Genomic DNA, 12,685 nt, shown 5'->3' with positions numbered 1-12,685 from the left:
TAGATTCTCCTCTCAAGCTTTTCCAGCCACATCAGGTGTCCTGACTACCTAGAGACCATTTCTTGGATCCTTACTGTCAAAGAGTAACTTTAAACTATTTAAAACTAAAACCTAACATGCATCTGCAGTGCATGTCCAGCCAAACAGAAAGTGTTCCTTGAGTGACAGCAAGCTTGGAAATGTGTAAATACCTTACAACTAATGCTTCCTTTTTCCTTGCTGATAGCTCTGAGGGCTTTTCCTGCTCTTCATACAAGTGGCTGCCAAATTGCATGGCTCTGTTGTCATGTGGCAGCATTTTCAGAAAGAATTTGATCAGCTTGGCAGATCATAAATATGATTTTTTTTAAAAAATCAGAAAAATCACAGCATGGTTGTGTCTTGTAGTCCAAAAATTTTGCAAAGCAAAGGAGGCACATAGGAAGAATCAGAGAGTGAGGAAGGCAGTAAGGAAGAACTGAAATGGGAGACTTTTCCTCTTTGTTTCTGGTAGCTGTCATCTTGTGTTGCCACACGAGGTGACCTATTTTTTGTTTTTCTGTTCTGCAGTTTGGAAAAAAATGTTGAATTGGTTTAAAATACTTCTCGGGAAATTGCTGTTTGAAAAAGTAATCTTTCTGCAGCCTGCTCTTCAGTTTATAATAAGATTTAGGGTTTATATATATATATATCAGGTTCATTTGGGCTTCTGCTATTGCACCACAATTTCTAAAGATGAGACTTGATGCTCTCTAATTGTGCTTGGCTGGGGAGAAGAGGGAACTCTGGTATCAAGATAATGGACTTTAATAAAAATCTATCTAGAACAGAGCTGCTGTTCTCATTACCACTGATCAAGCAGACTGTCAGCTCTTCCCTTCAAGCTGTGATTTAAAACACAAGTCAAGGAGAAGAAGTGGCTGACTAAAAATGTCACTGCTGTTCAGCACTCACATGCTGGTTTGTTTCATTCTAAACTTCTAATGCACTTCAATATTCTGTAGTTCCAGTCCTAGGAGAGTATAATTGATCTTATATTAATATCTAAAGATCTGCAGAGGCTTTGTAGAGTGTTAGGCATAACACAAACTCAGGATAAGATATTGATTGACTCCTGAGAGCATTAAAGACAAACCCTAACAAGCAAGAGCAAAATGAACCCATGTTGGGTAGTGAGGAGATAACATGGATTATTGATGTGCTGCAGTTTTTATTAAGACACAAATCCCTGTCCTACTTTTTCCTTTCATCTTCAGAAATACTTGAGAACTGCTGTGTGTAGCTAAGTGAGAGAGATTTTCTCTCAGTGTTGCTATCACAGCTACTTAAACCTGTTAGAAGGCAACACAGTAGCACAAAACACCAGTTATTTTTTCCAACTCATTCTTTTCAGGCTTTGCTATCAGTGTTTTCTGATCAGTGTCAAGAAATGACACACTTAATTGGACAGCACTGTGATTACAGCCTTGATCTGGAAATTAGAAAGTTTTGCATCTCCCAGAATGTGTGTAACAGTCACAGCATGCACATTGGGGCTGTTTTCTAAACTCTGCTGTTGGAAATGACATTTTATCAGATGGGCTCTCTTCAGCTGGACAAGATGCTAAGGGAAGAATGCAGTGGAAAATGTCCTGTACTTGCATTTTGTCCAGAGAGATGAAGAACACTGCCCTGCTGAAGGAATTCAAGGAGAGAGATGATTTATAAATATCCTGTTGTGGTGTGAACATAATATTTGAAAGACCACAGAATGCTGGATTTCTATATTGTCAAGGAATAACAATATAGACATTATCTGACCTTCCTCAGACTGTAATCTCATGGAAGTTTTTCATATTATCCTACTAAATAAACAGCTAGCAGTCTATGATGTGCCTGCCAGTTACACAAGAGCTCAAAGGAAGCACATTTATAGGACTGGTATGATGCTAATCCTGAATCCTCAGGTGTTCAGCTGTTTAATTCCCATTGATCTTGATGCAAATGGAGTCCATCAGTGCCCCCTGTGAGCTTTTGTCATTGTCCCCAGGCTTCTTGACTGCCTGTCTTCCTAAAACACAAAGTGATCACTTCTTCCAGCAGACAAAGATCAGAAAAAAGAAGATTGTGGTTAAGGTTGTGAAAACCCTAACACCTCACCAGACAACCCTTACCTCCCTGCTGAAGCCTTCTACAAAACTGCTGTTTGTACCTCGGTTTAATTCTCCCTTTTTTCCCTTCCAGCCCTTTCACCCCATGGTGAATTTGGAATGCTCCAGGGATTTCAGACCCTTTCTGTGTGCCCTCTATGCCCCTGTGTGCATGGAGTACGGCCGGGTCACCCTGCCCTGCCGCAGGCTCTGCCAGAGAGCACACACTGAGTGCTCCAAGCTCATGGAGATGTTTGGGGTCTCTTGGCCTGAGGATATGGAATGTACCAGGTGAGAAAATATTCTTCTTTTTTTTTCTTTTTTTTTTTTCTTTTTCTTTTTTCTTTTTTTTTTTCAGAATCCCCGGGTAGAGTTTTAGCACGATCCAGGCTGTATTGTCCCCTGAAACACACATTTTAAATGCTTTCCATTACAGCTGCCCTGATTTTCCCTTCCAGCTGTGTAGCAGCCTGTTTCCTGGGGTGGAAATTGTGTTCATATTTCTATCAGCTGCCCAAAAGAGAAGCTGAAAATCTCTCTGGGCAGCTACTGTAAACTGCACATGCATTTTCTTAAATGAATCAGTATACCTGTCTATTTTTTTTTCTTTTGTCACTTATGCTGGCTGGGGTTTGTTTGGTTGGTTTTTGGTTTTAATTTTTTTTAATACTGAATTTTAATAGGTGGCACTGCTATAAATTTCTTTCAGAGCCAGGCAAAATTACATGCACTAGACATTAATAGTCTTTTTTGTCTCTCTGAAGGGAAAGATGTCTGGTTTTGATGAGTGCATCAAATCTCAAAGCTCTGTTTTCAGAGCATCTATCTCTGGTTGAGCTTGTGTTCAAACAGATGTTTTCAGCTTCCCATGACATAAATTACTTTATAGCAAAGTGTTTGCTGATGTTCCAATCTATTTAAAAACAGAATGAAATCAAAACCAGTATCTTTATGCTTAATTTTTATCAGTGACTCCAGCAGCTGATAAGCACAAACAGGAGCAAATCCTCTCTCTTGCTGTTGGATTGGAGAAAATGACAAACAATTCAAACTTCTTTGAGCAAAAGAATAAATCAGGAGATGCTTCCTGATAATCAAGATCTGAGATTGCTCAAACTCCAAACAGGTGCCTTTGGGTCCTCCCATCCCCTCAGTAAGGACTAGGGAGTGAAGTTTCAATACCAAAGATAATTAATAAAACTTTGCTGGTTCTGTATTAGTGCAGTTCTGTCAGGCCATGAGCTGTGGCACAGGAACAGGTCTGCTGAGGTGATACCATCCAGCAGAGGGAAAACCAGGACAGCTCTGCATGGAATCTCCTCCAAAACCTCAGACTGCATCCCCAGCAGTCCTTAGCTCCCAGTCAGACCTTTACTTAATTACAGCAGTATCTTCATCATCATTTCAATGTATTGATGTCAGCAGCACTGCTAGGCTGGATTTGTGGTCTAAGTAGGTCACCATCCTGTCTGCTTGCAGCTGATACAGTTACTGAGGAAAAGGGTTCTAAAATGTTCAATAAAATCATTCTTCCTTGTGCACAGAGTCTCAGCTTACAGCAAGCCTAAATTTATGGACTTCCCAAGGTGGATTTTGTATCCTCACCTTTATGCTTAAAGCCCCAGTGGGGCCTTTGTCCATTTATTTCTGGGGTTTTTTATTTTTTAAACCTCTTTTATAGTTTCAACCTCCCCTCTGCATTCTGGGACAGAGAGTTCTGGAGTGTTTTGAACACGGTGCAGCCTTTCAGTGGTCACCCATCACTTGGCTTGCCTTTGCTTTCACCTCAGTTAGTGTGCCTGAAGCCAGGCACAGAAAGAAGGTTACAGCCCTTTGCAAAGTGCCTGGACATTTCTTGCCAATGACCCTTTTCTTGATTTTTTTAGATTCCCAGACTGTGACGAGCCATACCCTCGCCTTGTTGACCTCAGCTTAGCTGGGGAACCCACAGAAGAGGCCCCAGTGGCAGTACAGAGGGATTATGGCTTTTGGTGTCCTCGGGAGCTGAAAATAGACCCTGAGCTGGGTTACTCTTTCCTGAGGGTTCGGGACTGTTCCCCTCCCTGCCCAAACATGTACTTCAGGCGGGAGGAGCTCTCCTTCGCTCGCTACTTCATCGGGGTCATCTCCATCCTCTGCCTCTCTGCCACTTTGTTCACTTTTTTGACTTTCCTCATCGACGTCACCCGATTCCGCTATCCCGAGAGGCCCATCATCTTTTATGCTGTCTGCTACATGATGGTCTCCTTGATCTTCTTCATCGGCTTCCTGCTGGAAGACCGAGTGGCCTGCAACGCCTCCAGCCCTTCCCAGTACAAGGCTTCCACGGTGACCCAGGGCTCTCACAACAAAGCCTGCACCATGCTCTTCATGGTCCTCTACTTCTTCACCATGGCTGGCAGCGTCTGGTGGGTCATCCTCACCATCACCTGGTTCTTGGCAGCGGTGCCAAAATGGGGCAGCGAGGCCATCGAGAAGAAGGCTTTGCTCTTCCACGCCAGTGCCTGGGGCATCCCGGGAACTCTCACCATCATCCTCTTGGCCATGAATAAAATCGAAGGGGACAACATCAGCGGGGTGTGTTTTGTCGGCCTCTACGACGTGGATGCCCTGAGGTATTTTGTCCTGGCCCCTCTCTGCCTCTACGTTGTGGTTGGAGTCTCCCTCCTCCTCGCTGGCATTATCTCCCTCAACCGGGTGCGCATCGAGATCCCCTTGGAGAAAGAGAACCAGGACAAACTCGTCAAGTTCATGATCCGGATTGGTGTCTTCAGTGTCCTCTACCTGGTGCCACTCCTGGTTGTCATCGGGTGCTATTTCTATGAGCAGGCTTACAGAGGAGTCTGGGAGACAACCTGGATCCAGGAACGCTGCAGAGAGTATCACATCCCCTGCCCCTATCAGGTGAGGAAATGTCACGATCCGAGTTATTATTTATATTTTGTTTGCGAGGAAAATTCAGCCACTACTCACAGACCAGGCTTGAATTTACGAAAATAACCAGGCTTTATGATTTTAACGAGTTAAAAGGATTTATTTAGGATTTATACAATTAGTTACTTTGGAGAGAAGAGTCGTTAAGAAGAGAAAAGAAGGAGGATAATTAAGATGTTATCACCGTCTGCCGGCCCTGGCCTCTGGCTGAAGTCGGGTGCTCCTGCCGCTTCTCTGTCCCGGAGCTGAAGCCCAAGTGCCGAGAGAGGGGGGAGGGAGAAGAGCCGCGCACTTCATAGAATCATAGAATCCTAGGGGTTGGAAGGGAAGGGACCTGGAAAGATCATCTAGTCCAACCCCCCCTGCCAGAGCAGGGCCCCCTAGAGTACATCGCCTAGGAACGTGTCCAGGTGGGTTTTGAATGTCTCCAGTGAAGGAGACTCCACAACCCCCCTGGGCAGCCTGTTCCAGGGCTCTGTCACCCTTACAGTAAAAAAATTTTTTCTGATATTCAACTTGAACCTCCTATGCTCCAATTTACACCCATTACCCCTTGTCCTATCACTGGTCACCACTGAGAAAAGCCTAACTCCATCTCCCTGACACTCACCCCTTACATATTTGAAAACACTTCTCCTTTTTCTCTTGGATTTTTATACAGCAAAAGGAGTTCTGTCTTTTCATAAATCGCTGGCACACAGACTTGCTAGAAATAACAAAGATTCTGCCATCTCAAGAACTTCTCTTTTATTTATTATTATCTTTCAGTCCTTGGTACCCTGCTCAATTTATTACCTTTGTCTGGGCCATGTACCAGGAGGCAACTGGATAAGCAGTCTTATCTTTAGGAGCTTGTCAAGCATGATATAAAACAGAAGCTAGTTAAGTTTGGGGAAAAATCTGTTAATTGAGGTTGTTTGGTATATTATAAAAAGAGCAGAAAAAAAAATAAAATACTGATTCGAGAGACATATTTTGTATTTTCAAAGTGTTTACATCAGGAAACCCTTCTGACCCAAATTCAGGAGGGCAGAAAGTGGCTAATGAGGATTTATTTGTGGCTAACTGACTTATTTGTCATCCCTCACTCAGAGGCCTGTGAGGGAAGGTCCATGCCATGCCCAAATTATTTGTGTAATGCATTAGGGCTTCTTGCAAACAAGGTATGATCAGAAAACTGGAGGCTTGTTTCAGCTTGAGGATTTTTTTCTAAAATTTATGGGCTGTGTGGGACCTGTACAGGACATAAAGATGTTATTTTAAACCCATTTCTAGAACAGAACTTGAAGGAGTTTGGTTTTGGTCATTTTGGTCATCATGCCCAAATTATTTGTGTAATGCATTAGGGCTTCTTGCAAACAAGGTATGATCAGAAAACTGGAGGCTTGTTTCAGCTGCTTGGGGTTTTTTTTGTAAAATTTATGGGCTGTGTGGGACCTGTACAGGACGTAAAGATGTTATTTTAAACCCATTTCTAGAACAGAACTTGAATGAGTTTGGTTTTGGTCATCAGAGCTGTGCTAGAAGGTTTGCTCTGAGGGGATTTTGGCGTTTACACTGGGCTGGCATCAGCCTGATTGCTGTTTTTTTCTGGGTTTTGTTGCTCATCTCTAACACTTTTGTTGCTTTGATGAGCCCAGAGGTTCTGTGCTTGCTGTAGAGCAGTCAGAAATGTCTATAAAACCTCCCTTAAAGTGTCTTCTGAAGGAAAACAGAGCTTACATCTCCTCAGTTTTGTTACTTCAGGGAGGTTACTTGCTTAATTTGTTAGAGTTTTCACAGGAACAGAAGCCTCTGAGAGCACAAGTTACCAAACTGTCTACTTTTTACTTTATTATGCTGGTTTATATAAGTTTATAAGTATTGATTACTCAAAGCATACTTTCCTTTTTGAGCCAAAGTGTCACATTATTTTTGGAATGATATTGCAGATATTTTCTGCAACTTCTTTGAAAGCAGCTTTATTTCAAGAAGGTTGTACAGAAAGCATCTATTAAATAGCTGCTAAAAAAAAAGTCTTTTGGCTCCAAAGAGTTAAACACCAGCTGGATCATAAATTAATGCAATAACATATCAGTTAGAGGCTTGGCTTAGTCTATAGCTTGATAATCATCCTTTTATTACCTTTTAACCCTTTTTTATTGTTCTTTCTGTTAGATTTTATTAGGGTGTGACTCTTCCCTCTCATCCAATGTGTGAGCATTTTTATGGCAGGAAATATCTGTTGGGGGGTGTGTTCAGTTTCATTTGCCTGATTTACCCTCCATCCCTGTCAGGTTTTTTAAACTGATGCTTAAAAAGAGAGAAGAAGAGCAACACAAACTTTTCTCTCCATGAATTTCAGACACTTAACCATATACCCATCTAAAACATGTATGAAAATCCTTAAAATCAGAAGATTATTGCTTCCTCACAACGCTGAGCAAAAACTACTTTAAGCCTTGAAGCTTCTGATGTCCAAGGGGCAGTGGGATAATGAAAAGATGTTGCAAAATGCTACTCAGATATCTGGAAAACCGTTAACATCGTGGCTCAGCAGGAGTCAAAAGAACAATAATGGTTTCATTCACATCAAATTGGGTTGAAGAATCCCTGGACCCCAGGGAGTGTTAGAAGGGTTTTTCTTCTAATCCATCCCTTTTTTTTTTTCTCCTTCAACTAAACATGCTTCCCTAATTAAGTGATCCAGACTTGTAACTGAAGCAGTTTTTCAAAGCTGTGGGGAAGATGAATAAATATATTTTATCCTTCAATCATGCTCATAGAATTAATTGGTAAAGGAGGGGGGAATTTAAAGCTTTGCAGAGAGTATCACTTGCAAAATAAGGCTGTATTTACCCTAAGCCTTGATGTTATTTAACTTAATTTCTGATATCTGAGTATCAGTGACTGAGATTAGAGTGTCCTGAGCTGAGAGATTCCACACTGGACAGAATTTCTATGAGCAAAACTTACCCAGGGTTGTGATAGCTGGAATTTGCTCTGGTGTAGCCACACTTCTCACACCAGCAAGTCTGAGGTTAAAGATCCATTAATCCCTTCAACCATTACATCATTTTTGCCATCAGAGGGTGATGCCACAGTCACTCACTCTGGAAAATTGCTAATGGGGGAGCTGGAGAACAGAGCTGCTCCAGGCTTGCCTCCTGCCTCCCTCCTGGGTGACAGCTTCCTGCAGGAGACACCACGGGGGGAGAATTTGCTGCAGATTCTCCTGGGCTGCTGCTGAACAGAGGAGGGACTCACCAGCTGGAGCTCAAATGCAAAATAGACATCATGGTTCTTTACCTGCCTGAAGATCTAAGGAGTCCCTGGAAGACCCCAAAATAGAGGAAGCAATAAAATACTGTTATGGGGGCGTTGGATGAGGAGAAGCTCAGCATGAGCTGCCACTGGGTGCTGGCAGCCCAGAACCCCCCCCTGTCCTGGGCTGCACCCCCAGAGTGTGAGCAGCAGGGCCAGGGAGGGGATTGTCCCCTCTGCTCTGCTCTGGGGAGACCCCCCTGGGGTAAAGCTGTGTCCATCCCTGGGGTCCCCATCAGCAGAAGGACACGGAGCTGTTGGAGCCAGTGCAGAGGAGGCCCTGGAGCTGCTGGGAGGGCTGGAGCAGCTCTGCTCTGGAGCCAGGCTGAGAGAGTTGGGGGTGTTGAGGCTGGAGAAGAGAAGGCTGCAACGGGGAGACCTTAGAGCACCTTCCAGTGCCTGAAGGGGCTCCAGGAAAGCTGGGGAGGGACTTGGGACAAGGGCCTGGAGGGATGGGACCCTGCGAGGGGGAAGGGTTTGCAGCTGGGAGAGGGGAGATGGAGAGGAGATCTTGGGCAGGGAGGGAGGGAGGGAGGGAGGGAGAAATTGTTTGGTTGGACTTGGTGATCTCAGAGGTCCTTTCCAGCCATGAGCATTCTGTGATTCTCAGGTGTGGGACATGGGTTAGTGGTGGCCTGGAATAAGGTGATGTCCTGGCTGGGCTGGAGTGGGATAGGACAAGGGGGAAGGGTTTGGAGCTGGGAGAGGGGAGCTGGGGCTGAGATGTGAGGGAGAAATTCCTTGGGGTGAGGGTGCTGAGCCCCTGGTTGCCCAGGTTGCCCAAGGAAGCTGTGGCTGCCCCATCCCTGGCAGTGTCTCAGCCCAGGTTGGATGGGGCTTGGAGCCCCCTGGGCTGGGGGAGGGGTCCCTGACCATGGCAGGGGTGGCACTGGAAGGTCTTTAAGGTCCATTCCAACCCAGACCAGTCTGGGATTCTACATGATTCTATGCCTCAATCTTTATTTCTTGTTATTGGGATGTTTCCTGGGGTTGACCTGGCTACCTATGTGGCTATGTGTCAAATCTGGGAGGCATCTGATGTTTTTCCTTGTGTTGTTTTGCCACAAAGACAGGGAATCAATATCCCAATATTCTCTCTTCTCCTGGAGTAAATACAAGGCAAGAAGAGCTCATGTTACCTTACCTTGTCCTCAGTCTCTTCTGCTCTCCATGTTTCTGGGGGACTCTGGGGAGGAGGGGTTGGGTGTGTGACACCTGGCAGCAGCTCAGTCCCCAGGAGCACATCCCACACCTCATTTTTTTGGGCCACCGTGGGCTCCTGCAGCTCAGGCAGCAACTTTAATTTGTTAAAGCCCCCTCCTACCACGGCTGTTAAGGGCTCAGATGACCCATCACAAGTTGAATGGAGTGAATGTTGAGTCTCTTTTAGCAAGGGGAAAAACCCCACTACATTGTGAGGGGAGGTTTAGTTACCATTTTATATAGTGTATCCAAAATTATTGAGAAATTTAGTTTTGCTTTCCCCACTCAGGACATTTTTCTTTTTCTGGAGAGGGAACAGTGCCTTTGTACTCTACTTTCAGCACAGAAATACTCAAACAAGGAGCTGAGTCTTATGTTGGTGTCCCTCTTGTCACTCATTGCCTTAAAAAATCAATTCATGTGTGGCCTCAAACACCAGATCAATTTTTTTTTTGTGCAGGTGGAGTTCATGCAGTGGAAAATGAAATTAATTTTCACTACCTCTAGATGCTGGTACCCCCCTCACAAACACAGCATTTTAACTGAGATTTGTGCATTGATCAGGTCAGACCTTTATCTCATATATTATTATTTTTAATAGAAGTGTATCACAATTTTACATCAAGGTAAAATGCAGAAATAAAAGGGAGAAAATCAAGGAATGTGTCACACAATCATAAAATAACCACATCTTGTCATCCCTTTTGCTGGGGTTGAAAATAACTGTATTGCTGCTTCTGCTTCTGGTGGTACCAAGAGTGGTTCCACCAATATCATATTGATGCTCAGAGGACAGAGAGTTGAGTTTTTGGTAATGTTGGGCTCCAAGAGGGAATTTATTTAGGGAAAAAAGATTCCATGTGCTGCTGATGCTGTTGCCATCCTCATCTCTCTAATAATTCAACAATTCTTAACAAGTTCTTGATGCTGGATTGTTTTTTTCAGTCAACAGTCCTGACCCAGTGGTTACCTTTCCATGTTTATCTCTTTCTAAATCTAGGAGTGCCTTCCTAACCTCAGCTATGACTGATGTGAGAGAAAAGGAAGGTAAAAGAAAAAGAAGTTGGAGGAGTCTCTGACTGCTGCTACACATTCTTGGCCTGCAGGCACCTCCAGGTTTTGTTCTTTACAAGGAGAGTGTTGAAAGTTTTGCTCCTCTTGGAAATGGCAAAGACAAACTGGGACACAGTGACCTGGCCCAGTCTGAAATTATGTCTCAGAACTGGGATGAATTTGGCTACAAAGTGAAGGAGAGGCTCAGCAAAGTCTGCCTCCCCAGCTGGTTGTACTGTGCTTTTCTTTTAGGAAAAGTCTGGTCAAATCCAATGGTTCAAAGAATCTTTCCTAGCCCAGAGAAAAGGGCTGCAGCAAGCAGAAATATTAAAGAAGTGGAAGAAAGTGTTCATTGGAACATAAGGAAAGGTGTTTGCTTTCTTGGGATGGCAGAATATGGTGTTAAAAGCTTTCACCTCTCTTTTTTAGCCCCCTAAGTGAACCATGTCAGGTGGTTTAAGCCTGGAAAAGTTTATTGGGCTGGACCACAAAATCAGATTTTCCTGCAAAGTGAACAAAGTCCTGAGTTTAGATTCATTCTGACCAAATCCAAACATAAATAGAGTCTCCACAGTTTTCACCAGTGCCTCAGGGCTGGACCAGCCACTGTGCTGATGATATTTTAGATTATTAGATATTTAGCTCATTATTTTAAAGAGAAAAAAAATTAAGAAATAAACTATTTGGATATTTGCTACTATAGTAGGAATCCCCTGTTATTTAGAGGGCTGGGAGCAGATGTGGATGGCACCTTTGCAAACTCTGGTTTTCTGTCAGAAAATTCCCTTTCTCAGTAAGAATTCACTTTGGTGATGGATGCTGAACATCCATCCTGTCTTGCTTGGCCACTTTTGTGATGTACTCCAGGCAGATTCCTCAGCCCAGAAATAAAAAAAGAGAAAATTTATACGTGGAAGGTGTTGAAATATAAAAGTTCAGCTATGGATTCTGCTTACAAGGGGCTTAACCAGGAGATTGCACTGGGCCCGTGGTGTCTGCTTCATTATATTATCTGCTTCTTTGTGCTTGACCTCATATAAACCACTTGGGGGGTTGGACTGGATGATCTCTAGGGATCCTTTCCAATTCTGATGATTCTGTGAGTTCCAGAGATAAAATAATGGACATCTGTTAGAATCAAAACAAGGTGAAAAATCAAGAACAGCTCCTGAGAGCAGCATTCATTAATAAAACTTCACATCTCCATTCAGCCTCCATCTCAGCCAGGCATCCCCAGCTCCTCTTCCAGCTGAAGCAGAGAAATGGGAATTTTTGGAGTGATTCATTGGATATTCAAATGAACTGTACCCTGACTTAATTTATCATCTGTTTGAAGAGGTCACATTTGCTCTTAATGGATATTTTTATGTTGGGAGTTTTGCTGAGGAAATGTTTTGGTGCATTAGGGGGGGGAAGAGGTTGGGGGCTTTTTGCAGTCTTTAAAAATCAGAATAATGCCTCAACACCTCTTAAAGACTTGTCATGGTTTAACAGTGCCCTGGCAATTAAACCCAATACCAGATGCTGTCCATTAATCTCTCTCTCCTCCCTGATAAAGAAAGGAGAGAGAAGAAGGGAGAGAGACTGATGGGTTGGGAACTAAACTACACAGCTTGAACCAAACAGGAATGATAAACAGGAAAAATTACTAAATCTATACAAATAGACAGGAAAATTGATCCCAGGTTCCTCCCCCCTCTCCCCAATAACTCTCCCATCCCCACTGAGGCTGCAGGGCAGCCCTGGGAAAGTCCAGGCTGGAATCCTGGGCTCAGCAGCAGTTGGGAGCTGGAGGCAGGAACACACAGATTCAGGCTGGCATGGATCAGGAGCACAGGCAGAGGAAGGGATGGAATCCTCCCAGGATGCCAAAACAAACAGGGAGAGGGGAAGAAGGGGAAGCAGGAAGGGGTTTGACCCTGGTGATCCCTCCAATTTCTCCTGAGGATGAGGTGTATGGGATGGAATCCTCTGTTTGGTCAGTTCTGGCATCTATCTTGTCCCTTCCTCCCCAAAGGAGGCTGCAGGTGGGACCTCTTTATTCCTTCTGGAGGGCAAAATGTTGCTCAGAGCTGAGCAGTTCC

The 12,685-nt window shown here is 43.9% G+C and overlaps 1 protein-coding gene across 2 annotated transcripts in view; it reads left to right on the top strand.

The window, feature by feature from the left end:
* The window catches only part of FZD3 (frizzled class receptor 3), an 80,595-nt gene that overhangs the window by 40,332 nt on the left and 27,578 nt on the right, over window positions 1-12,685 (top strand). For both annotated transcript variants that reach the window (XM_071742242.1, XM_071742243.1), the window contains 2 exons: window positions 2,203-2,399; window positions 3,995-5,012. In XM_071742242.1, the coding sequence (XP_071598343.1) occupies window positions 2,203-2,399; window positions 3,995-5,012 (1,215 nt within the window). The remainder of the gene's footprint in view (window positions 1-2,202; window positions 2,400-3,994; window positions 5,013-12,685) is intronic.

This window comes from Heliangelus exortis, chromosome 3, assembly GCF_036169615.1.
Source record: "Heliangelus exortis chromosome 3, bHelExo1.hap1, whole genome shotgun sequence".
Taxonomy (NCBI): Eukaryota; Metazoa; Chordata; class Aves; order Apodiformes; family Trochilidae; genus Heliangelus; species Heliangelus exortis.
The sequence above is the reverse complement of the archived record's forward strand: the minus strand, read 5'-3'. Positions and strand labels throughout refer to the sequence as shown.